The 26446-nt window shown below is 40.0% G+C and overlaps 2 protein-coding genes across 5 annotated transcripts; one reads left to right on the top strand and one right to left on the bottom strand.

The window, feature by feature from the left end:
• Nucleotides 1–11985: 11985 nt before the first annotated feature.
• Nucleotides 11986–13911, bottom strand: LOC115693503 (protein NRT1/ PTR FAMILY 8.1-like). The gene is made up of 2 exons (XM_030620521.2): nt 13335–13911; nt 11986–12974 (listed from the first exon to the last, which is right to left on the bottom strand). Exons 1-2 carry the CDS (start codon nt 13889–13891, stop codon nt 12113–12115), a joined length of 1419 nt encoding a protein of 472 aa, XP_030476381.2. The 5' UTR covers nt 13892–13911; the 3' UTR covers nt 11986–12112.
• Nucleotides 13912–18507: 4596 nt separating this feature from the next.
• LOC115693511 (uncharacterized) lies at nt 18508–24162 on the top strand. Of its 4 annotated transcripts, none has more exons than XR_008815260.1 (3): nt 18508–18830; nt 19098–19190; nt 23420–23627. XR_008815260.1 is itself a non-coding variant. In XM_030620531.2 (3 exons), exons 1-3 carry the CDS (start codon nt 18763–18765, stop codon nt 23936–23938), a joined length of 336 nt encoding a protein of 111 aa, XP_030476391.1. In that variant the 5' UTR covers nt 18508–18762; the 3' UTR covers nt 23939–24162. The 4 variants fall into 4 exon arrangements, 1 of the variants encoding a protein (XP_030476391.1); XM_030620531.2 differs by lacking the exon at nt 23420–23627 and adding an exon at nt 23764–24162; XR_008815261.1 differs by lacking the exon at nt 19098–19190.
• Nucleotides 24163–26446: the final 2284 nt, after the last annotated feature.

Here is a 26446-nt window from a genome sequence, read left to right as displayed (position 1 = left end):
CAACAATTCGGATCGGGTATGTTCGGGTACACAGAATGACCTTAAATATATTAAATAAAAATAGGAAAGAAACCCTAAAATCTCCCCTCCCTCCCTCCCTCCCTCAGCCCCTAACTCCATCATCTTTCTCGTCCTCTCCGCCTTCAACATTCAGACGTTCCTCAACAAGCTCTCCTTCGCCGTCGCCACCTTCACCTTCCTCCGGACCCCCCCGGCCGCCGCCGCTCACTGCCGCTTCCCCAGATTCTCCTACCACTCTTGCCGCCACGAGTTCCTCCCCCTCGACAAGAAAGAACAAGCGCCTCTGGTCCTCCCACGCCTTCCGCGGCCAAGTCCTCTCCCACCGGCACTTATTCGACTCGATCCGCGATCTGGGCCTCCTCCGCAACCACTCCAAGGTCCTCTGCGTCTCCGCCAAAACAGGCAATGAAGTAAGGGCACTGTTCGAGTCGGGTGTCGCCGACACCACCAGGGTCGAATTGATCGACTCGCCCCCTCTGGTAAACCGCGTTGATATGCACAATTTGCCCTTCTTCGATGGTGTTTTTGATTTGGCGTTTAGTGAGCATTTGGAGGAGGCTCTGTTCATTTCGCGGGTCATGGCGGAGATGGAGAGGATGGTGAGGGTCGGGCGGGGCTTGTGTGGTAGTCGGTGAGTAGTGCGCTGACGCGGAGGTGGAGGAGATTGTGGCTAATTAAGTAAAGGGAGTAAAGCTGCTTCGTAATCATTTTGTTGTGCTTATGCTTCTTCATCTCCCTCACTTGTTGAATGCATCTGAAGTTTGTCTGAACTGGGAAAGTTTCCATTTTATATTTTTCTGTGAGCCTGGGAAACAAAGGGGAGATGAAGAGACAAAGAGGGAAAAAAGATATCCGAAACCAGATATGGACCGACCTGATATTTTGGGTTATATACCGTTAGGGCCTCGGGTTGGTTTGGGTCGGGTCAAGCACATTCCTGTAGTGTTTTGGGTTGGGTCAGGGAAACCCGACCAAATCCAACCTATTGACACCCCTTACTATAGGGTTTGATGTCGTACATTGATGACTACTGTTGATCAGCTGTTGATATACGACGACGAATGGTTAACTATAGTTGACAAGAATAATGAGGGCAACAGATTACCAGTTAAAGCATCAAGAGAGAGAGTTGGATGCGTGAAGGGTATCGAAGAGCAGTTACGGATCTTAAATCACCGGAGAATCAAGCAGTGGAGGTTGTGGAGCAACTAGCATGAGAATTTAAGGACTAATTGCTCGAAAGTGAGATCATGGCATCATGACAATATGGATACAAAACTTTCGGAGATGAAGGAACATGGCTATAACCACTAGAGAATTGCTCAAAGACTTTTATCACACATCCACTATATATACCACCAATGGTCTACCGGAGAACACCCCCGACACAACTCAAACAAAAATACAATCTTTCAATTATTTTTACTTTTCTACATTGTACTTTTAGTTTCCATACTTGCATCGTCGAGTAAATTCCAGTGTGTTTCTTAGCTATAATTTCTAGATCTGTGTCGTCGTTCGGCGTGTATTTCTATTCTAGGTGTTCCGTTATTGATTTAAATTCCGGCATAACATCTTTTCATTTTTAAGCTTTGTCGTCAATTTATTTCGCAGGGTTTATGCTTGTATAGTTCTATTTGAAGTAAAGTTGTCAATTCCCTTATTTATATATGATATTTCCTATCTATGTCGTCACAAAACCTGTCTCATTTAATTAAAAACAGAAGAACGATTTTCGATGAAAGATATTTCGTTGTGGGCAATATTTTGTCAAAACATTTTTTTGGCACACCTAGTGGGATTAGTGTGGCTGATTTAATGAAATATGTTGGTGAGAAAAATGAATCAACTCAATCCTGACAATGATGGTGGTACAACCTGTCACCACCTGAGATGTCCTAGGGCGCCACTTACTAATACATCTTTAATCTGTTATAATACAAACGCAAGCGGAAGGCAATGTCTCTCACAAAGCATATATAACACGAACTATGTGATTAGACATTATTTTTTTAATTTACAAAGGAGCCCGATTAAGAAATATATTAATATCATTCCTTTATATCTCCAGGGAGGGTAAGTACAAGCCATTTATACATCAACTACACATAGGAGGCCAAAAGATGCCATCAACTCCTAGTTCTAGTATAGTTAGCCAAAAGCCCTCCTCACGGTCGTCCCCAAAAAGAAACGTGTAGTGTCTCAGGCTTGCCCTTTTTCAAGATGAATCATCTAATTCTCAATAGTTATCAGATTATTCGCAGGCGGAAGATATTTCTTTCTAAGGGTCAACATTTATAACTTGAATATGACATAGAAATATAGACATATATAAATGTAAGATCACGCAAACTAAGAAAATACCATCCATCTCATATAATAATAAGGGTGATACAAGGTGAGTTCACACATGGGGAGACTACAGAGCTACTCCAACCCGGCTATATACTAAGACCCACCAACCACACCAAAAACACCAAAAACTATCACCCAATACTACACGACTCTATCTCAAAAAAGTGATAGTCGTGTCTATCCAAAAACACTCCTTCCTCCACCTCCTCGACACCGCCCTCACTCGACCCCATTATCAGCACTATCATCCGCTCCATCCTACCCGGGGTGTAGGAGTGGACTCACTAGCCGTCCTCTAGCACTAACGTAGAAGGCGACAAACCCCAGAAGAATGGGTCCCACCGAGGACCCAATGTCTACAGTCAGGATAGAGATGCATTTCACAAAAACAATCCCCAGGAAATAGGGGTTCACAAACTCAATCAAGTGGCCCTCAAAATCAATGGGCACTCCGTAGCTAATAGAGGTCGAAGTAGGGAGTATCGGCATGGCTAAGGATTTGTAAAAAGGTGTCAACAACAAACAGTGAGCAAAAGCTCAGCAAGGTAAGCTCTATCACGCCATACTAAACAGATAATGCCAAATATATCAATAGGATCAACCGGATAGACAACTAAAACAAATCAACCAACTCGCCACAACATGCATAGACTCCCCTTTCTCTTTGCTACCAAACATCGCCATAAAGATCGTAAATCAATGATTAGACAAAATCACGAGCACACATCGCATACGTTATATGTCATTAATCAACTTTAATCACCTCTCCAAGACATATCCGGTATGCTCCCTAGCCACGCATGGTGGAACATCCCGTCTAGCAGGGTCCAGTGCGCCCTTCCGGTCTGCTGCAGTATACGTCGGATTACTCAATGGCCTACACTGGCTTCGTAGTCCATGCACAAATGGTTATTTCATTTATCGCATGCATAGCCCACAATGAACTTACCGTGCACTCCTCATGCTCCAAACCCAGCCACGAGTATCAAATTTGCCTCAACATATCAAGACCATTAATACCATATTGGAAGCTTAGAATGTAAAGAACTTGACTCCAGAAGACATTGAATTGAAGTGCCGATGTTTTCAAATAGAATATGTTGGAACATTAAAATCTGGCAAAATTGGACAATTTTGCATTGCTCGAGAAATCAAGTTCAAAAACACAATTAATGGACTCCAAACATTCTAAAATTCGAACATTTTATAAAGAAGACCTTGACAATTATTTTCCATGAAGAGCACAATTTCAAAAATCTTTATGTAAATGCCACTTTCAATGGCTCGAAGATGGACCAAAACTGGTCTGCCGAAACAAGGAAACCGAACCACGAGGAATGCTCGTTTCACCAACCAAATTCTTTCAAAACACTTTGAAATTTTTATATGTTGTAGACATGGATTTCTTTAACAAATTTTGTGAAGAAAGTGTGACCAAATTCGAACCGGAAATCTTTATAAAAATTTGAGAAGACACAAAGGTTGCCGGTTTTAGGAGATAAAACAGATTTGATATGATAAGTAACTGGGTTTTCATGTAACCCATTTGAACCCAGAAAAATCTGAATTTTAAGTATGTTATAGTCCAAGATTTTCTGAACAACTTTGATGAAGAAATGTTTTGCAAGATTTGGACCACAAAAAGCATTGTAAAAATTGGAAATTAAGGGTGTCCTGTAAAACCGGTTCTGGAAACCTAGACCAAAGTTCAAGGAACAATCTTAATATGAAACCCACGAACTTGCATTCAAGAAAATACAAAACCAGGAGTCCCAATCAACATGCAACAACCAAATCCAACTTGGTTTAGTGTTGTATACTCACAAAACTCATTTCTCAAGGTCCAAACCATCATACTCGGCAATACCCACTCAAATCCTCCTTTCTCACAACATTTCAGCCACCCCATTGTCCTATCCGAGACTCGAGATCGACATGCAAACATTATCATGGTTGGTATAGAGTGAGAGAGCACACTTGCCTTGACGGCGAGTGTGGTGGCACGGCACGGGGTTCCTGGTCTGAGGTGGAGAAAGATGGAGAGCACGGCGGTTTTCGGGCTCGCAGGGATTGCTGGCCATGTCTTATGGTCGCGGACGGAGCAGACAGAGGAGGAGTTGAGGTGGCGGTTGGCATGGCATCGAGCAGACGGATAGGTAGCTGCGACTGCTCGGACAACTGCCGGTGGATTTCGGTGGAGAGGGAGATAAACGAGAGAGAGAGAGAGAGAGAGAGAGAGAGAGAGAGAGAGAGAGAGAGAGAGAGAGAGAGAGAGAGAGAGAGAGAGAGAGTGAGTGAGGGAGCCGACGGAAGAGAGTGAGAGTGAGAGAGAGCCGGTCAGAGGAAAAGAAGAAAAGAAAGGGTGACTCTTCCCTTTCCATGCATGCACCCCCATTGGCCAGCTTGGGTGGTGGCTTGCATGGCCCAAAAGTGAGTGCCATTTGGTGCTTCCCCTCCGCCAAGTGGCGGAGGGGAAAGAAGAAAAAGGAAAAGAAGGGGAAAAGGAAGAGGAAGGGGCGCCGGCGGCGTTCCGACGATCCAAAGGGGAAAGAAATGGAGGGAAAATAATGTCGCACCGCGCTTTTTGGACTTTCGGGATTTGCGCGCTAAGGAGGTATTTCTGTGTAAGGGTCTCTCCCAGACCATATCTCACGTGACAACGGATGGTAATTTCCTATTTAGCCTAAATTTATGATTTTGGAGTCGCCACTAGTCATTATTGGTAGGTAGACTAGAAACGTAATCGGGGTATGGGAAAAATACCACGATTCTACGAACCAGAGATTCTGAGTACGGGGACTTGGTTACGTTATTGATCCCAAATCGAGATCTCTAACGCCCTTTCGGTACCTAAGAACGATACGATGACTAACATGTCATGTAAATTTCTGAGGTTTACCCACTAATTTCATCCATTCTAATCACGGGAAAAACCAATCAAGTATTAAATGTGCAATCAATGTCAATCAGATCAATCAATCCTAAATGGTCTTTAAAAATGAAAATCAATCAAAACATCCAAACCCTAATGAAGCTCTAGAAGCTTATTTATTTCATGATTTATATTTTTTAGGGTTTTAGGGTTTTAGGGTTTTTTAGGGGTTATAACCCCTGAATTTGAGATTTTTTAAAAATGCCACTTGGGTACTCCCAAAAATTCAAATTTCACTTCCTAAGGTTGGCCACGGTGTTTTTGAATCATTCTGTGAATTTTTGAAACTTTTGAAATTTTTGATTTTTTTTTCGAAAATTTCATTAACCGAGAATTGATTTTTATGATTTTCTGAAATTTTTTATGAATTTTCCAATTTTCCAATTTTTTATTGATTTTTTAAAATTTTCACATTTTTATTTGTATTTTCTGAATTTTCTGAATTTTTATGAATTTTCTAAAAATTTCTTGAATTTTTATGAATTTTCTAATTTTTTTTATTTTTCTGTAAATTTCCTATTTTTTCTGAAAATTTTCGAATTTCTAATTTTTTTTATTTTTCTGATTTTCCACAATTTTTTGAATTTTTTGTGTTTTTATGAATTTTTTATTTGTATAATTTTTTAGATTTTTTTTATTATTTATTATATTTTTAAAATCTCCCGCTAGGAAAATGAACCAAACCAGTCCGGTTCAACCCGGTTCGACCTGACCGAACCGGGCGTTGCCGGCGCCGGTCGCCGGTCACCTTCTCCGGCAAGCTCAACGCCAAAACGGCGCCGTTTTGGATATTTTTCATTGGGGCATTACATCGAGCACTTAAGGTGCACAATTCCAGACTTAAAGTTCTCGAGGCCGTGGTTTTGAGCTCATCGCCGACGACCTTCCGGCGACTATTTCGCCATTTCTTTTGATCCATTATCAAGTTCATATCATCCTTTATCGATCTAGACTAACTGGATGACTATCGGGCCATCGCCGGCCGGCGAGAAACCGATTAGAAAAACCGAACCTAACACTGACCTAAACTAACATTTCTGGCCTTCAGATCATCACACGGAACGCCCTAGCCATTTCTAACGCTCTAAACATTCATCAGAACATCAAGCAAGTTTGGAAAACACTAACTTGGATGGCCATTGGCCATAAAAATATTTTGGTGAGGTCTAAGGAGCTCTGGCGTGTGTTTCATGGTGGCCGACTCGGTCAAATGCAATTTCAACCATCCAAAATGCAACAAACAATAAAACTTGTGATCAGAAACATGTTTTGAACATCAATATTCTCAAAATCGCAGAGAAAATGACATAATCAAACAGGACAGAGTTCAAACATCCATTCTGGAATTTTATCAAATCGTGATTGTGAGCAAACTTTACCTGCTTCGACAAAGGATCAGAAGAAATTTCCGAAGCAAATGGCGATCGTGGAGCTCTCTCCCAGTACTTGGACTTCAATCTGGTGGCTTCAGTTTCGTCGGAGACCGTCTGGAAACACCGGCCGAGCTCGACTTCTAGACCTTCACGACCAGCCGATCTGACTGGAACAAGGAGGGGAGGTTATAGCCAAACCCCGATTCGCCGGTGCTCCACCATCTAGGGCGGTGTCGGACGCTCGGATGGGAACCTCAGACCCTCTCTCTCTAACTTTCTCTCTTTGGTTTCGCCCCTTTTCTCTCTCTCTCTCTCTCTCTCTCTCTCTCTCTCTCTCTCTCTCTCTCTCTCGGGAATTTTCTCGAACACCTTCCCCTCTACAATGTTTAGTTTTTCTTCGTTTTTGTTCATCAAAATTCCTGCCCAAATTCGGTTAGAACCGACTTAGAATCAATTAAATCGAATCTTTGGTGCCAGCTGGAGATTCTCCAGCTGGCCAAGTCAATTTACACGTGCTAGATTGATCGGGAGAAGCTCATGAAGTCTTGGGTTTAATTCCATTTTTATGGGTTTTATTGCGTTTTGGGTGAGTCGGGCGAAGAAGGTGACTGACCCGGTCGATCCGGTAGACCCGGGTTAGTCTAAATTCGCCAATTAAGCTCAATTTTGACCAAATTTTCAAAATTAAACCCCAAAATTGAATTCTTCATCACATTTTGAACCCAAATATGTGATTTTCCCCAATTTTTGTGATAATCATATCCAAGATTTTCATATTTTTGTATTCGGGCTAATAGGGTTTTGTTCAATTTGATGTCCTAATGACCTGATTAGGCAAAATTGATGCCAAAATTGAATTACCCACATCTGATTAACCCTATAAACGATGGTCTCATGGTTCGATAATTTCATATTGGGCACGATTCCCAATTCGGGCTCAAAACTCTTAATTTTCAATTCAATTTTGGGGTTTTCTGATTTCTTTGACAAATTATGCAATTGGACAGACCATTATGTAATTCAAGGTCCCAGAATCATTTTTTGTGAAGACACTATGACTTAAAAATTACTAGAAAAGATTTAATTGCATTTTTGGTTCAATTCGGGTTTGATTTTGCCCAATTTTGGGAAAAAAATATACCCAATTGAGATTTTTCAAAATTGATGATGTATTAATGAAATTGGATTTAAAATAAGACTAATGACTATTTTTATGGAATTTTCTGATTCCATTTGCTATTTTTCTTGATTTTCTCACTTATTTTGACTAAAAGAAATTAAGGAAAAATGCAGGAAAAAGATAAAAAAAAATTATTTTTGGTTTAGAAGTAGGTTTCTAGGCTTGGCCAAGATTCCTAGTCCTAATTTTGAGATTTTTGAAAATATGAAAAAAAATGAGCTAAAAATCAGGTGTCAACAAATAAGAGTAAGGGCTTGGCAAGAAGTTGGGTCGCGCGGATGATGCGACGTCGGAAATAATCAATCCAATGGAAATGAACCCAAGAATTAAAATTCACGATCCCAAAGGCGATAATGGCGGCATTAGTGAGACACCCGAACTTCTAAGTTCACTTTTCTTGATTTCTGTTAATGAGCTTCCTAATCCATTAGGGTCCGTACATTCCTTTGGTGGTACCAAAGTTTAGGATGTCACAATTCTCTTCTCCTTAAAGAATTTCGTCCTCGAAATTCCGATTATTATTCATTCATTTGAACAATTGGGGATATTGTCGTCTCATATTTTCTTCACTTTCCCACGTTGCCTCCTCTTGGTCATGATATCGCCATAGTACCTTAACAAGAGGTATAGTTTTATTCTTGAGGGTCCGCTCACCGCGATCCAATATCTACACTGGTTCCTCAACATACCTTACTCTGTCATTGACCTGTATAGCTTCGAAATCCAAAACATGTGTAGGGTCAGGTTTATATTTTTTTAACATGGAAACATGAAAAGCATTATGTACGCTGGATAGTTTTGGTGGCAGCACCAGTCGATATGTCAATTCTCCAACTCTTTCAAGTATCTCAAAAGGTCCTATAAATCTCGGGCTTAACTTTCCCTTCTTTCCAAATCTTGATACTCCTCTCATTGACGACACTTTTAAGAATACATGATCACCCACCTTGAATTTTAATGGTCTTTGGCGTCTGTCGGCATAACTTTTCTGTCGACTCTGGGCGGTCTTGAGTCTATCACGTATCACTTTCACTGCATCAGTCGTGACTTGTACCAACTCTGGACCTATCAACTTCCGTTCTCCTACTTCGTCCCAACAGACAGGCGTTCTACAAGCCCTTCCGTATAGAGCCTCAAATGAGGTCATGCTAATACTTTTCTGAAAACTGTTGTTATAGGTAAACTCCACTAGATGCAACTTCTCATCCCAATTGCCCTTGAAATCAATCATACAGGCCTGTAATATGTCCTCTAACACTTAAATCACACGCTCTGACTGCACATCTGTTTATGGGTGGAATGCAGTATTGTACTGGAGTTTCGTTCCTAAAGCCACTTGGAGACTCTTCTAGAAGTTTGAAGTGAACCTAGGGTCTCAATCCGATATAATGATCACAGGCACTCCATGCAATCGCACTATTTGTTTGACATATAAGTCTGCATACTTCTCAAGTGTATAGTCCACTCACTCAGCCAGAAAATGAGCAAACTTGGTTAGACGATCCACAATGACCCATCTAGCATCGTGACCACTTGATGTCCTTGGTAAACCCCGTACAAAATTCATTTTTATTATGTGCTCCCAATTCCACTCGAGAATTTCTAATGCTTTCAACAAACTTGCAAGATTGCGATGCTCTGCCTTTACTTGTTGACATGTCAAGCATTTGGCTACATGCTTTGCAATATCAGTTTTCATCCCACTCCACCAATAATGCTGATGAAGATTATGATACATCTTCGTATCCAATAAGCATAAAATCAGAACCCATGAGATATCATAATCCTAGCTTTGGATAAGTACCAACATACTTAATAAGCCTTTGAATAGAGTAAGATGCGATTCCTTAGGATTTGATAGAAATCTAGAATACATGCATAGACTGAAGAGAATATCAGGTTCCTGCTTATATCAAATTTCCCAGTTTTATCCAACTACTTTTCAATAGGCACTTCGAGTTTGATGGTGATGAAGATTCTGTAGGTTGTTCACTTTGGTACTTCCAAGTCTTCATGAACTCCCCATTCTTCTAGACTTGTTCACTTAGGTTCTTCTAGCTATTTTGAATCTTTTCACTTAGCACGTCAAAGTTACTTTTATGCAGATATTACTTGAAACACAAACAATACTTGCATACATCAAGGTCGTAACAAACCATGGATTGTTTTGTCAATATATATTATGAGGTTTCTTAACATAATGGAGCTTAAGGAGTGATTCCTTTGAAGTTTGATCAATCTTTACATGATTTAGCATAGCTGGCCTTCTTCTCCTTCTCTCAGCCCTTTAGCACCATAAAGTTAATGAACCCCAAGCTTAGCATTATCGGTGGACGTTGTCAAGGGTTATTTAGTTTGGAAATTGGATGTCATTTAAATTTCATCAACTGTATGCAAACTGCTTTAGATCATGGATATTTGTATAGCCATTGGTGCATCATTATAAACAAATAAATTAACTTGACATTTTCCTTAAAATATTGAATAAGTATAGGAAATCAAAATAACACGAACGAACAATTTATAAGAATTAGGATCGGTAATACAAAATAGTATATTTGCTAATAATTATGCGGGAGAAACATGAATTTTGATGATTTCAAAACTATCCTTAATACAATATCTACTATGATAAGTACAGACATTTTAGATGATATCTAAAGGACAGTGATGATATCTATGATTGCTATGGAGGTTAGTGAAAACCAAGTGGAATGATGAAGTTCTTGACAAGATGTGGACAAATTAAATATGACGTGTGGTCGTAAGAATTTTTTTTTGGTCACTTGGTCATAAGAATGTGAGGGAATCATGATTGATCTTTTGTCATCGTGAAGTTTTTGGTAGCTGATTTGCTCAGTAATTTCATTAGAAATCAAATCGCGAGTCGTTTTCGTATGGCTTGACCGTAAACAACATCAACTGACTGGTGATGATTTGCAAATGCTAATTATGACTAATGGTCGTGCGTATGTCAAGTCTTTGGTAGGGTTGTTGTAAACAACATCAACAGACGCCAAATCGCGTGTTGTTGTAAGGTTCGTCTGAAGATGATTATTACAGACAAAGAATATAGCCTTTGGTAGCTGGAACAACACAGCAGGAGAATCAAAAATTGTCAGAGAACTGAAAACATTTTTTGTCTAAATAGTTAGAATATCCAGTGATGGGACAATGGCAGCAGACTCTATTTTGGGAAACCTTGTTGATGTTCATGGAAAAAGATTGCATTGGCAATGAAATTTCATAAGAACAGTTCCAGCAACCACCAACGACTCCTTACTCATCAAGAAGATCTCTAACAGGAAGATTGAAGATGTCTATATAAGAAATGATCATCGAAGCTCAAAAGGGTTGGACGAAAATAGAAAAGGTTGATAGCGTTCATTGTTGTATTCTTATTTATCAAAATTATGATTGGCTAATATTTCCACTGTAGTGTTATTGCTGCATTGTAATGTGAAAAGATTAAGTATACAAGTGTGATAGCAGTACTAGAATCCTCATTGTGTGATCTATCAATTGATAGGAACGGTATTTGCTAATTGTGACATATCTTGGTGATTATTAGTACATTCCAGCACAAGTTGTAGCTGCTAGTCTAGAGAATGGATATAGGCTCAGGATAAAGCCAAACCACTATAATTCTCTATATGCCATCTTTTTTGTACTCATTATTACCCACATCTTACTGATAGCACCTTGCGTAAATGTCAATATATATATCAGCCGATCTCTAGCATTAAAACCTGATATTTATCTAGTTTGGTATTTGACATTATCATCTTTGTTGCACTAATAGCTTCACTAGCTATTGCCTGCCTCTTCTGTTTTCCAAGTACTGGAAGTTGATTCCCTGGAGTTTTCTCAAAATTGTCAAAACAACATATTCACCCCCCCTTTAGGTCACATAGTTAGCCCCAACAAATCCAACTAAAGCACAATGTAGAGCACCTAAACTTCAACATTGAAGGCAAGTACATATTTAAAGAACAACATATTTGTAATCGTGAAATTATATATGTTGGATTTAACAAGACAAATAATTTTGTTCCCCGGAATGCACAGGTAGCGAAGGCTAGCTATATTGACATGAATCTAAAACATCACAACGCATGAACAAATTGAAAATTTGGCCAAGGGCAACACTCTCAAACTCCCAGTTATCAAGCATGAATCTTTTTTTTTTGCTAGAAATGATCGAGCATGAGTCTAAAACACGACGACACAACACTCCCGAACTCCTAAGCATCATGATGATCCTCTAAGCTCGGGATGAGGACCCCCCAATTCAACCATACTTTCATCACTCACACTGACACCAGCAGCCTTCTTGCCCTTGTAGTTCCTAGCCACCACCACATACACCAAGAAATTAACCACGTTGATCAACGTCAACACCCAATAAAAGTAATCGAGCTTGCTCTGGTTCAGATCATCCCTCAGCCACCCTTTCTCCGTTCCTCCGGTCACACCCTCGACGATCTTGACAAGCGCAGTGCTGAGCCAGCTCCCTATTCCGATCTCGCTTAGGAAGACTGCGCTGCTGATGCTCCGCGTCCCATCCGTCGCCTCATCGTAGAAGAACTCGAGCTGGCCCACATAGGTGAACACCTCAGCACCGCCAACAAGGAAGAACTGAGGGAAGAGCCAGAAGAAGCTCATGCTCAACGGGGCAGGCGAGCGCTCGCGCCTCCTCCTCTCTACCATAGCAGCCGAGGCCATTGCAAAGATCGAGAGGAAGAGGCCGACCCCCATCCTCTGGAGCGACGTGATGCCCCGGTAGTGGCCAGTGCGCCGGCGCAGGGCCGGCACAATCAGCTTCTCATAGAGCGGGACAAGGAAGAGGGCATTGATGGCGGAAAAGATGGGGACGGAACCGGGGGGGACCTTGAAGCTGTGGCCAAGCTGGCGATCCATGATGGTTGCTTGGCTGATGAAGAAGGTGGAGAGCTGGGCGAAGGAGATGGAGAGCGCAATGGTGGATGCCCACACAGGGAGGACCCTCAGGAAGGACTTGAATTCCTCGACTTGCGTCACGGTGCAGAGATGCCAGCGGTTGGTGGTTGGGATGGATTCTCGATCAGCTATTACTGCGGCTTTATCCCAGAATCTGCAACAACACCCTTCTTATTAGTTAGTCTAGTCATATGGTCTAGCAGAATTCATTACTTTGTAGGTAGAAACTTTTTACTTTTTATAGTCCGAAAGTGATTCTGGATATCTTTCATCATATAACAATGAACAGAAACTTTGGCACCAAAAGATCCTTCTAATTAAGAGCCATTTTGTTTGCCATGTATTCTTTGCAACAAAATTAATAACAGCTATTATGTTTCAAATTTTTGCATGGGGTGAATATAGCAAATTCAATGGGTGAATAATTATCATATTCCAGTATTTAATAGCATTTCTAGAAAATTAGATAAACACAAGTAATTTTATGGTTGTTACTTATATGATGAATACTGACCTATATTGTGAGGTGCGAGCTAGCTTGCGAGCTCCCTTAATGTCAGACTCCTCCGTTTGCACTTCGAAAAGCAACGTCTCACATCCAACCTCCACCCCTCTTAAGTGGTTCCTCACCGATGCCACCATCACCTGCATGAACCTCGTGAACGGACTCCCCATCGGCTTCTGAAACCGGTAATACTTGATGCCGCACAGCAAGACAACGATCGATATGATCATTGCCCCGGTGGGAATCCCAAACCCCCAAACCCAACCTTTCTTCACTTGCACGTACACTAAGACCGTGATGCCCAAGAGGGCCCCCATGTTGATGGCGAAGAAGAACCAGTTGAAGAAGGCATACTTCTTCTTGACTTCCTTCTTGTCAGCCTCGTCGAATTGGTCGGCCCCGAAGGAAGAGATGCAGGGCTTGATGCCTCCCGTCCCGAGGGCGATCAGGGCAAGCGCGATGGAGAGGACCGCATTCTGCAAGTTGGAGGCCTTCTGGCATGGCTTCGCCATGCATGGCAGCGGTCGGAGGCCATCTAGGGAAGCTGATAGGGTTAGTAGAATCATTCCCTGGGGAATTTGATAAAAGCAAGGAGAACTTATTAGTTGGCTCAGCGGGAGATTATGAGTGCCTAAGTAAGAGAATTTAGTAATCTAGCTAGTTAAACTATTTAATTAGTAAATAACATTGTCGAGTCGTCTTTTACATATGTGCGCATCAGTTTTGCACTGTTCGAATAGTGTGATTTTCTCAAAGCTTGCGGCATTGTAGCCAATTCGGGTTAACAGAATTCCCGAGACGAGATAGAATCCTTATCCTACTAAACATACCAATTCGCAATTAAAATTATGTCCTTGATAACTAACATGTCTAATCTTATTCAAAGACAGTTTCATGTTGAATACTTTGGGATTTAGGGAGGTTAATCTCTTACCACTGCATAAATACAGGAAAAGACGATGATGGTTTTAAAGCGGCCCAAGTAAGCATCAGCCATGAACGCGCCAAGAAGGGTGAGAACAAAGGCCGCCCCAATCCAATCTGTGACGTGAGTTGCGGCCACCGGAATTGCTTGATGCATTTCGAGAACCAAGTATGACACCATGCTCACCGCAATCGCATAAAACGCTAATCTTTCCGCCACCTCGTTCACTACAAATTACCCATGTTAACTGATCTGTCTGAAATTTGTCTAAAGAAAGGAAAATTAACGCTAGCTCGATTAGTTGATACCTATGTCCTATCTAATGTACTATTTCAGTCTTATTTAACCAGCCAATTATTTGGCTCATGATTTAACTTTCTAAGGAAGTGACTAGAATATTAAAAATTTGTCACACCATTTAGTAAAAGAAACCGAATAAAATGTGTATATGGCATTTGATCTAGAGTTAAAAGAACAGAAAAATTAGGATCCAAAGTGTACTTATAATGAAAGGAGAAGCTTTCCACCCTCCCGTTTTCGACTTGTCTGCAATTCGACTGCAAATGTCAACACTTCCATTGCTCACCAATGTCGTTGTCGTCGAGATATTATCTTTCTGCTATCATCAAGAGTATATTCGTTGAACATGTGCAAACGTCTGAGTTGAGCAATCACAACAAACGAAATGATCAAAAGAAAAGAAACCCAAGAAGTAATTCACCTTTTGATCATCTTGCTCTTGCTGAACGAAAGACTTCTCAAACGGTTTCATGACTATATGATTTTGATGATCTGCTCTCTTTCTTCAGCTATATACGAACCTTAATATACACCCACTTGCACTAAGATTCCGGCATAGATTCTCACATACATGAAGCCATTTCGCCACCCAAGCTTGTTCCTCTAATCGTGACGTTGGGGATTGACTATGTCATTATTGGACGTTTCCCGAACTCCTCATTCGTGGACGGACAATTTGATGCGTTTGGTGCCGGCTGCAGAAAAATATGAGAGACTTTAACATATGGAGCTCGAGAATGCAATGTGGAGAGCCCTAATGGGCCAACTCATACTCAAAACATAACACAAGGACATCAGCCGGCTGTAAATGATAGCGAGACCATGCACCAGAACAGCCATGGAACATCAGCTTAATTATTTTCCTCTCTTCTTTTCTTATATCTTTTGGACCAAATGGGATCTCGAACCATCGGCTCAAACTTATTCCCACCGGTACATTTGAATGTGTTGCCGCGACCTTTCCAGAGATGAACCACACGAAAGAAAGCTCGGATCTTAATGGAAATGTGAATGAAATTTCACAATAGTTTTGCCATCCACTCACCGCTTCCTCTGTATTGCGAACGCCCTACCCAAGAAGCGAGCGTCTCTTTTTTGGTTTCTTTTGACCTTTCCCTATGTTGCGGTGATGGAAGCCTTTTAACGTGCAGAAGCCTCTGCCCCCCGTCTGGGCTTGTGCCCATTTCAGAAAGAAAATCGCGAAGAATTGGCGTGAATCTAGAAATTCTCCTTTTTGGTGCAATGTGGCTTGAAGGTATAGTTATTGAGGAGATATCCTAACGTCTTGATCTTCATCCCTTTTTTCCTTAAGAAATCCTAAGTTCCCATTTTTACCTAATCTTCCATATCTGGCTTTCACTAGCGCACCAATTCTGATCCCTTTTCCTTCTTTCTTTATTTTTTTTCATTATCCTCTTGACGTCTCATGCCCATTAGACTTTAGTCAACAATGTCAATCTCTCTCTTCTTTCCTCGTGGGCGAAAGTTTCGCGGCATAGGCCCTTATGATTGCCAAATCTGATTGGAGAAATTAAGTCTTTCCAAGTTTTGGTAGTCCATGTGCAATGCACACACTAATTTCGGCCACTATAGTCTTCAATGGGTTTGGTCAAATTTGCATTCTTGTGAGCTCAGTCCAGTTAATTAAATTAAGCTTAGAAACTCCATCGCTTGAGTTCGTTAGCCTCAGTCCAACGCAATTATATGGGTTTAATTAAAATACTCATAATATCTCTATGCAATTTAATTAATATTCTCATTTAGGGGTCAAAGCCGATCTCTAATTTTTCTGTGCAATGAATATTTAAATGGGTCATCAAAATTTAGGCGTCAACATATGTACGTACAACACTCCACACTAGCGAGCTTGAGAGCTCAAGTTCCGTTGAGCAGGAAGGCAGAGATATGTCGCACTAGAGTGGAGTCTGTTTGACCATTCACTCAACCCTTCAAAGGTTCATTTTCCTTTTTTCTCTAGAATATTTTGCCATGTGTTATTCGTCACACAAGTTTATGGTATCTAACCTACACACCGATAAGTAATTCATAATGAAATTATTACATTAAAAATTATTCATAGTGCAATTATTAGCATGCTATTAGTTGCTCACCATTAGGTTCGAATATCTAAATTTTCCTAAGTAAGTATTTTATTAGAATAAATAATATGTCTACCTTAATTAATAATTATAATAGTTAATGCTAAATTAGTGATATAATTGTTGTTAAAGTCATACTACTGATAATGTTAATAAATAATATTTATTTGAATATAATCTCATAATATATGATAAATCATAATAATGAATTAATTATCTAATAACAGATAAAAAAATTTATATATTAATTTTTAATATCTTGATAACATATTGTCAAGACCTTCTCGAGATGAGCCTTCATTTAGTTTAAGGGATTGTCAGGCAAGTGCGGATAACCCTCTCAAGGTAACACTTACACTTCGAACATAGCGACCACACATTGGTTTCTCGTTATTATTTAAGATAGACTAGAATTCGCCACTAATCTATTCTAAGCCTGTTAGTAATCGTGTAAGACACAGGAATTCACCTTACTTCTGTGAATGAAAGATTTTGGGGTTCGAGGACTAAGACACAGGATTTTGCCTTACTTCTGTGAATTAAAGATTTTTGGGTTCAAGGACTTTAATAATGGTAGTTTTGCCGAATGCCTACCTTATCTCTTTTAGGAAAACATTTTCTTAATGCAATTAATCTTCACCAATTGTTATTCAAACTCATAATTCTAAAATCCCAGGCAAAAGTCCGCAAACAATTGATCGAAAAAATCAAGGACAACAAATAAGATGTAAAACAAAACTAGAAACATATCGAATCATATCGAGCAAAATTAATACAAAGCATGGATGTAACGCTCTGGCATAGGACTCCCGTGACCTATGCATAGAATTAAATGTGCATAAGTCGATGAAGATCGTCCAATTTATTAAATGCGCAATTCATTTATAGGATGAAACTATTGAAACAAAACTTGTTTTTTTATCACGAATTGCGATAAATTCTTAAGGGAAAAAATAAAAAAAATCCTAAATTATACCAATTGTGACACATTTACCCGAACTTTTTTTTATGACATAAAAAAGCTTAAACTATACCTAATATGACACATTTACCCTAAAATTTTTATTGTGACATAAAAAACCCCTAACTTGTACATATGTGACACATTTACCCTACACCAAGGTTTCGTCATATAATTTTTTAGTTAAATTTTTTTTTATTTCACTTAAGCCGCGTGAGCCCTGTCAACACATCAATGTAGGCAGATTTTTAACGGCCTTCATTGACGGAACTTTGACGGAGGGTAAATGTATCACATAGGTACAAGTTTGGAATTTTTGGTATCACGGAAAAAAGTTTATGATAAAAATGTCAGAGGGTATAATTTGGGGTTTTTTTATGATTTTTGCTCAATTCTTAAATGTATCTAAATGAATTGTTAATTATTATAAAATAATGTCACGTGAATGCAAAAGTGTAATTAATTAATAAGGATGCAAACGTTGATAATAAGGAGAAAGCCCGCTGAGCATCAATCTGAAGACTCAAAAATGAGTTCGGGCTCTGACGTCTCAAGTCGCGAGTTGACCTGAATAGCTTTTATTACACCAAATTATTTATCAGGGATTCGATCAAATTTTGACCGAAAGTCAACATCAGCGGAATTCAGATTGAAGGGCACAAATTTTTTTTTTTTGGTCGAAATAGAACGATATACATTGAAACTTAAGAGTTCTTGAAACTACAACCCGACAGAGGGGCATCAAAACATAACAACTCCCATAACAGTTGGGGGGGGACGGGAAAGCCAAAATAAATTCAGAGAATTTATGCGATGCGCTTTGGCGATCCAATCAGCAGCTTGGTTCGCGGATCTGTTATAATGAGCCACGGTTAATTTACTGAACTGGGCCATACGGAGCAGGGCTTCGTGAACTACAGCTTCTTCTTCCCAGCCGACTTGACTCTCGTCATTCAGCAAGTTTACCATTTGGAGACAGTCTATTTCCAGAACTATTTGCTCGCTCCTCCAGTCGGCGAAGAAATGAAGCGCGTGCAACATCGCCTGTAGCTCTGTGTGCAACGGCGAAGACGCCGAGACTGTTCTAGCGAAGCCATCTAGCAAGGTTCCAGTCGCATCTCTAAGGATTGCCGCTACTGCTCCTTCTGTTGCATGTTCATGAAACGCCCCATCGATGTTGATTTTGAAGGAGTTCATCGCCGATGGGTTCCAATTCAGAGGTAATGGAATCTTTTCAGTATGCAGATTAGAACTCTTGTGATTCCACTTGCTATAGTTTTGAGACATTATCCTTGCCGACTCAATTAAAGTACTCGGATTTGGGGGTTTTTTCCGAAAAACAAATTCATTTCTGGCTTTCCAAATCAACCAGAAGATAATGGCAATCTCATCTAGTGTAAGCAGTTTTTGTGGCTGTAGCTGATAGTTTTGAATCCATACCTCAATTCGTGTTATTTCCTCACAAGCGATTTTGATCTGAACTGAAGGTGCTGTCCAAATTGCTTCGGTCCAGGGGCAGATAAGAAAGATGTGCTCCACCGTTTCAGCCTCTTGATCGCAAAAGGGGCAAGTTGGCCGAGGTAAGATCTTCCTCCTGTAGAGATTTTCTTTCGTTGGTAGCGCATTTTGGCACATACTCCATAGAAATAGTCTTACCTTGGGAGGGGTATTTAGTTTCCAGATTCGGCACCACAGTTTAGTGGAAGGTTGGAAAGAAGATGATGCCTGCTTTTCAATCTGTGGAAGTTCTTTATCACGAATCTTATTATAAGCACTTTTCACTGAAAATTCTCCCGACTTTATGGCTGTCCAAACTAGTTTATCTTCTGTTACTCTGCTGCATAGAGGTATGGCTAACACCTCATGAACAATCTGGTCTTCAAATAGTCTTGTTAGCATATCGACATCCCATGTTCTGTCCTTGTGCTTGATTAGGTCTGAGACTTTTGCCGATTCTTCAAGGGTTGCTGGTCCTCCCAAAACTCCTCTTTTGAGCCACCTGTCTTCCCGAATACTGATTTTTTCCCCCGTGCCAACCGACCATATGACTGAATTTGATATTTCTTCCCGTCCCAATAGAATGCTCTGCCATCCCCAAGAGGACCGAGACCCCTTCCTAGCTTGCCAGAAAGATCTTGTAGGGAAATATATTCCTTTGAGAATTTGGCTCCATAATGATGATTGGTTTTGGGATAACCTCCATGCTTGTTTACCGAGCAAAGCTCTATTGAAAGATATGAGGTCTCTAAATCCCAAACCCCCTTTATCTTTTTTTGTTTTTAGAACTTCCCACCGCTTCCAGTGAAGACCTGACTTCGATTCAGAATTTTTCCACCAAAAGGCTGCAACCCTTCTTTCTATGGACCGACAAATTGAAACTAGAATTTTAAATATTGACATCGCATATTGAGGAAGAGCTTGAACCACAGTCTTAATCAGCGTTTCTTTTCCTGCCTTTGAAACAAGCCTTTACTTCCATCCCTCCAGTTTCATATTGACTTTTGCTAATATCCAACTGAACATTTGTTTTTTTGATTCACCCCAATCCGAAGGAATCCCGAGATATTTGCCGGTCTTCTTAATCTCTGGGACTCTAAGTTGAGCAGCCATATTATCTCTTAAGTTCAGTGGACAGCACGAGCTAAAGAAAATACTAGATTTGTTTAAGTTGATTTCTTGACCAGATGCATAGCAATACTGATTGAGGATCAATGCAAGATTCTGGCATTCAATCAGCTTACCATCTAAGAAGAAGATGGAATCATCAGCAAAGAGGAGGTGAGATAGAACCGGACAATACCTGTTTAATTTTATTCCAGAGATTGTGCCATCGTGTACTGCCTTTCTCATCAAAACCGAGAGTGTGTTAGCTATCAATATAAACAAATAGGGGGATATGGGGTCCCCTTGTCTTATCCCTCGTGTTGGCTTGGAGTAGGGCAATGGTTCCCCGTTCGGTTTTACACTCAAAGAGATAGAAGTTACACATTGCATTACCCTCTGTACCCACCAGTCACTGAAACCCATTTTCAACATACTAGCTTCAAGGAAATCCCACTCTACCCTATCATAGGCTTTTTTCATATCCAGTTTCAACACCGCCTAAAATTTTCTTTTCCTTTTTCTGATTCTCATTTGATGTAGTACTTCTTGAACAATCAAAATATTGTCTTGGATTTGCCTACCGCCCACAAAAGCGCTCTGTTCTGCTTCTATTATAACCGGCAACCACTTTTTCAATCTATTTGCTAGGATTTTCGAGATAATTTTGTATGCAAAATTGCATAGGCTGATTGGTCTGAACTGATCTAAACCCTCTGGATTGAGAACTTTCGGTATTAAGGTGATATGGGTTGTGTTTAGTGTTGGATTCAGATTTCCAGACTGGACAAACTTCTTCACTTCATCAAAAACCCCGTTTTTTACATCGTCCCAGTTTCTTTGATAAAATTGGCCATTCAAACCATCTGGTCCCGGTGACTTCAAAGCACCCAATTGAAATACTGTTGTATGGACCTCCTCCATTGTGACTTGAGTTGTTAATTCTTGGTTCATCTCAGCTGTGACTATAGAAGGACATTGTAGCAAAATAGGATGAAAGTCTCGGGGATCCTCTGAATGATAAAGCTGTTGAAAAAATGCCACTGTCAACTCTTTGAGCGCTTGGGGGTCTCGAACCCACACGTTTTCAGCATTTTTCAGCATAGATATTCTGTTCCTCTGCCTTCTCTGAATTGTTGTGGCGTGGAAATATTTTGTGTTCTTATCTCCCCATTTCAGCCAATTGATTCGAGACCTTATTCCCCAGTATATTTCCTCCTGTCTCCACAATGTTTCAATCTGTTCAGTTATGGCCCTCTTTCTATTCTGGTTTCCATGCACATTCTGATCATTTGTCAATGCCATCAATTCTTGTTTTAAGGACTTGATTTGCTTGTGGCTGTTCTGGAAGTTGTCCCTGCTCCATCTCGCCAATGCAATTGAGACTGCTTGTATTTTCTGCATTAGGTTAGATTGTTGTAACCTATCTTGATTCCATATTTGCCTAATTATCCTCCCACAATCCTCATTTTCCGGCCAAAATGCTTCAAATTTGAACATTTTATTTCTCCTAATAGGTTCAGCTGATAAGCCCAGTAAAATAGGGCTATGATCTGATCTGATGGCCGGTAAAGCAAAGACCTCGGCTTGAGGGAACAGTATTCTCCATTCCAAGTCGCAAACAGCCCTGTCCAGTCTTTCTTGAACATAATCCTGCCCTTCTCGATTGTTAGCCCAAGTAAATGCACAACCTTTACTTTCTATATCCATTAATCCACAAGCATTGAGGAAATCTCTAAATGCGTTCATTCTATGGAGTTGTGGAGGCCGCTTCCCCCTCTTTTCCCAATAGTTCAAGATTTCATTAAAGTCCCCAATACATACCCAAGGCAAGTTGTTCTGTATACTCAGACTTCTCAGCTCTTCCCATAATCTCATCTTTTCTTGAAACATAGTTGGAGCATGAATAAAAGTGGCCCTGAATTGTTTAGCCATCTCATCATCATGAAGAGTGATGTCAATGAACTCGCTCGTGGTTAAATTGACAGTCAAAGAAGTCCCATCCTTCCACAGCAGCGCCAAACCTCCCCCAATCCCTCTGGGAATAACAGTATAGCAGTTCTGAAAGTTTAAAGTTCTGCTTAGTCGCCGAACTAAGTGATCTTGGTTCTTAGTCTCCATAAGAAATACCACGTCGGGCCTTTCTTGGGCCATAACGGCCCTTAAGGCTTGAACTGTCAAGGGTGTGCCCAACCCTTGACAGTTCCAGCACAGAAGCCTCATTTGTAACCTAGTGGCTTATTAGGGCTAGCCACCAAAGCCCATTATTCGGGTTCTTTTGCAATTTGCACCGGAGTGTCTAAGAGTTGTGCTTCATCCAATAAATGTCCTTCCCAACTTTTCTGATCATACGGTTCGTACCTTCTTCCCTTCTTATAGTTCCTTGCCTTCAGTTTTCTATTTTTGCTTTGCAGTCTTTCACTTACTTTCTGTGTTGAAAACTGGTCAATCTGCAATGGAATAGCTGATTCAGGATTAGCATCTTCTTCGATTTCCTGATTGCTCGCTAAGGTGATAAGGTCCTTCTTAGTTAGTTTCCTCTTTCCCCTATGTGCTTGCATGTTATTCAATCTGGTTTGTGAGCTGCTTGCAATATTCTGAACTAAGGTAATTTGTCCAGAATTTTGAGGGGTTTCCAGCACCATCTCCTGTTCCAACTCCTGCCCTTCTTCCCTCTCCAAAATCTCCCCATAAAAGGCATTCCAAAAGGGGCTAATGGAGCTCTCTTCCGCTTTTAACCAGGGCCCATAAAACATTTTTTCATCAGTGGATGTTAATTCTTCATCATACGGCACGAGTTCACAATTTTTTGCATAATGCCCTATTATCCCACAGGAATAGCAGAAATGGGGAAGTCTTTCATATTTAAAATCCAGTCAATGCTCCTTACCTCTAAAGCTAGAGAGCATGCCCGATAAAAAGGGAGTCGACAATCTTAGCAGGACTCTTGCTCTCCCCACCACTATTGATGCATATCCTTTGGATTCTATACGCACTTCTGAGACTTCCCCAATGTTTTCAGCAATTTCTCTAATTGCTTCTTCAGTTGTTCCTTCAATAGGTAAGCCATGAATTTGAACCCAAATGTTACACGAGTCAAAAATAATGCACTGTGGAGGCATACTTGGTTCCCATAGTTTGATCACCAGCAAATGACTTGAGAAAGACCATGGCCCAGAATTCAGTATTCTATTTCTTTCCTGGATAGACTCAAACTCAAAAGAAAACAACCCAGGTTGTAGATGCTTGCAGATGATGGAGTTCGTTTTCCAAGCCTTCTTCATAGTGGCTTGAAAGGCTTGGAAATTGACAGAAGGACTTCCATGAAGTTTGCCAAACACTGTACGTTCACACTCTTGTAATTTCGCTTCCGTCACAACATTGTCTAATACAACAATTTTCCTACCAGTCCAGAGGTGTCCTAGCCTTCTACACAAAGCTGCCATCCTGAGGTCCCATTCTCTGTTGTCTTCCATATTGCTGAAGCTTTGTGGTTAAGAAAACCTAACTTATAAAATAGGCTATTTTCTTACATCTATGCTTCATACCTAGGTACCCCACAGCATTGTGTTACCAAGGGGGGAAGGGGACCTACCAGAAGCAGTTGTTGAAACCTGATGGACGATCTTTTGTTGCGGACATGATTCTTTCCTTCAACTTTGTAAAACTGCTGTTTTTGACCTACAAAGGGGAGAAAGACTGTCGCCTTGCACATCTGGAATGGTAGTTCACAAGAGGAGGAGTCGAGTCTTCCATCCACGAAAGCTGGCGTCAGATTTTGGGCGTTTAGCTGCGGTGGTGCCTATCTTCTTCAACGCGGTTTCTTTGACTCTTGAAGCAGCTTAAACAGTGGTTTGGGGTTGATGAAAGCGATGGGCGAACTAGAAAGCGAAAGCTGTGATAAGGGAGATGGATTCTTGGGTTTTGAAGGAAGTTTGGGGTTAGGGCAAAGCTATCCAAAAGATAGAGAGAAACTCTACACGCGAGAGAGAAGAGCAGACACACGAAGGGCACAATTTGATCATACTTTGTCCTAGCTTTCCATCGGTACCTAATTTGACCATATGGGACGACAAACACCATAAGGGATAATGATACAAACAGTCCCTAAATTTTGGCTTAATGTGCAATTTGATCCCTGAACATTTAATTTGTTCAATGTAGTCTCTGAAGTTTAGCCTAATATTCAATGTGGTCCCTAAACTTTTAATTTGTTCAATATGATCCCTGAACTTTTGATACATGTCCAATTTAATCCATGAACTATATAAAAATATACAATATAGTCCCTGAATTTGAATTAATAGAAGGACTATATTGAACATTTTTATAAAGTTCAGGGATTATATTGAACATGTACTAAAAGTTCAAGAACTGCATTGAACATATTGAAAGTTTTGGGGCCATATTGAACGTTGAGTTAAAGTTCAGGGACTATATTGAACAAATTAAAAGTTCAAAGATCAAATTACACATTAACTCAAAGTTCAAGGATTGTTTGTATCATTTTCCCACGCCAGAATCACAACTTTTAATTGCTACCATTGGGAAATCTACGACTATCACAAATCATGTTATGAGCTCATGAAGATCTAGCCGTAAGATTTCTAATGCCCAAGAATCACTCCTATCCGAGTTTTCTAAAGGGAGATATCATAACTTTTCATCTCAGCCATCCATTCAACCCATTTCATGGAATCTAGAATCCCAACACTTTTATATTATTTTTCAGAAATCATATCATAGTTTTGGAAAGTCCTGGTCGCAATGTGATGCCCCAGAATGTTACGCGCAGCATATGTCTTTTGTGATTATTATTCATATCATTTCTATAAGCATACGGAAGCAAAAAAATTCACATCACATGAGAAACACAATTTGGCAAGTTTGAATAACTTAGACATACAATTTGCCCATTTTTTCCCTCTTCCAAGTATTAATACAAGTACCAAAAGAAACAGAGTACAACGAACTCTAGGAAGAAGGTCGGGTCTCATTGATACTACTCCATACTCCTATAGCCATAAACTTGCCTACACAAAGTCACGCTACCATGCTACCGATCAACAACTTTGCCCGTTGACATGCCATCGTCGTCGAAATCAGGGGGCTATCGAAGCTCCTAAGTGGTCCAACCAACTGCTCGTCAAAGTTGAAGTACCAAGCAACAAATCAATGAGGGATCCATCGATCCATACCACCGAGCTACACCTGGTATAAAATACCGCTGATTTGGGTACTAATACGTCTTGATAATCGCAGTCAAAATATACAGAAATCTAAACTACAGTGGTGGAGAGTGATCCACCCTACAAATCTAAAATATAAAGAGTGAGCCGAAGTGTCATAAATGAAATCCCTAAGTCTGAGGTAGGAGATCACCTTACCACTCAACCTGGTATAAAATAATGTGAGTTTAAAGCAATACAAAATCACCATGTATGACAAATGCAAGAGTAAATACATTATCTTTCTTCTCATGATATTGTTGACACTTAATTTTTTGTCCAATTTTCAATTTTACATAAAAATCACAAAAATTAGGATTAGGGACTTTTACCATGCTTAGGAACCTATATCTAAACAAAACAAAAATTCCAGATTTTTCTTCAATTTTTCCTTAATTTCTTGTGGTTAAAATGGGAGGAAAATCAAGAAAAATACCAAATGAATTATAAAAATTTCCAAAAAATATTGATTAGTCTTACTTTAATTCCAATTTCATCCCTGCATTTTCAATTTTACAAAATTTCAATTGGAAATATGTTTTTCCCAAATTTGGGTAATTTCATATCCTAATTGAACCAAAAATCCAATTAAATCATTTCTAAGCATTTTTAGACCATAGTGTCTTCACAAAATTGATTTTGGGACCTTAAATTTCATATTGGTCGGTCCAATTTCACAATTTGATAAAATAATTAAAAAGCCCCAAAATTAATTGAAAATTAGGAATTTTAGGACCCAAATTGGGGATTTCTTTCAATTTGAAATTTTCGATCAAAGTCTATACCTTCCCTAAGAGTAATCAACCATGGGGAATCCAATTTTGGCCTTAGATCAGCAAAATTAGGTCATTCGGACCTTCAATTGAATTAAAACACACTTGAACCGAATTCAAATTTGGGGTATTTGGGCTTAATTGAGATAAAAAGTCAAAGTGATCCCGTATTTTAAAGTAAAATGTGTCAAGGAATTGAGATTTGGGGTCAGAATTTTGAAAATAGGTCGAAAT

The sequence above is a fragment of the Syzygium oleosum genome, unplaced genomic scaffold (assembly GCF_021117445.2).
Source record: "Syzygium oleosum isolate NSW1041296 unplaced genomic scaffold, Sole_v2.1 Sole_v2.45, whole genome shotgun sequence".
NCBI classification, from domain to species: domain Eukaryota; kingdom Viridiplantae; phylum Streptophyta; class Magnoliopsida; order Myrtales; family Myrtaceae; genus Syzygium; species Syzygium oleosum.
The sequence above is the reverse complement of the archived record's forward strand: the minus strand, read 5'-3'. Positions and strand labels throughout refer to the sequence as shown.

Coding starts and splice junctions, on each gene's coding strand:
- LOC115693503 (XM_030620521.2), bottom strand. CDS start 13,891: ATGATTCTACTAACCCTATCAGCTTCCCTAGATGGCCTCCGACCGCTG. Junction 12,975..13,334: donor GCTCGCACCTCACAATATAG/GTCAGTATTCAT, acceptor GTGTTGTTGCAG/ATTCTGGGATAAAGCCGCAG.
- LOC115693511 (XM_030620531.2), top strand. CDS start 18,763: ATGTTCATGAAACGCCCCATCGATGTTGATTTTGAAGGAGTTCATCGC. Junction 18,831..19,097: donor CGATGGGTTCCAATTCAGAG/GTAATGGAATCT, acceptor TCTGAACTGAAG/GTGCTGTCCAAATTGCTTCG. Junction 19,191..23,763: donor AAAGGGGCAAGTTGGCCGAG/GTAAGATCTTCC, acceptor CTTCATACCTAG/GTACCCCACAGCATTGTGTT.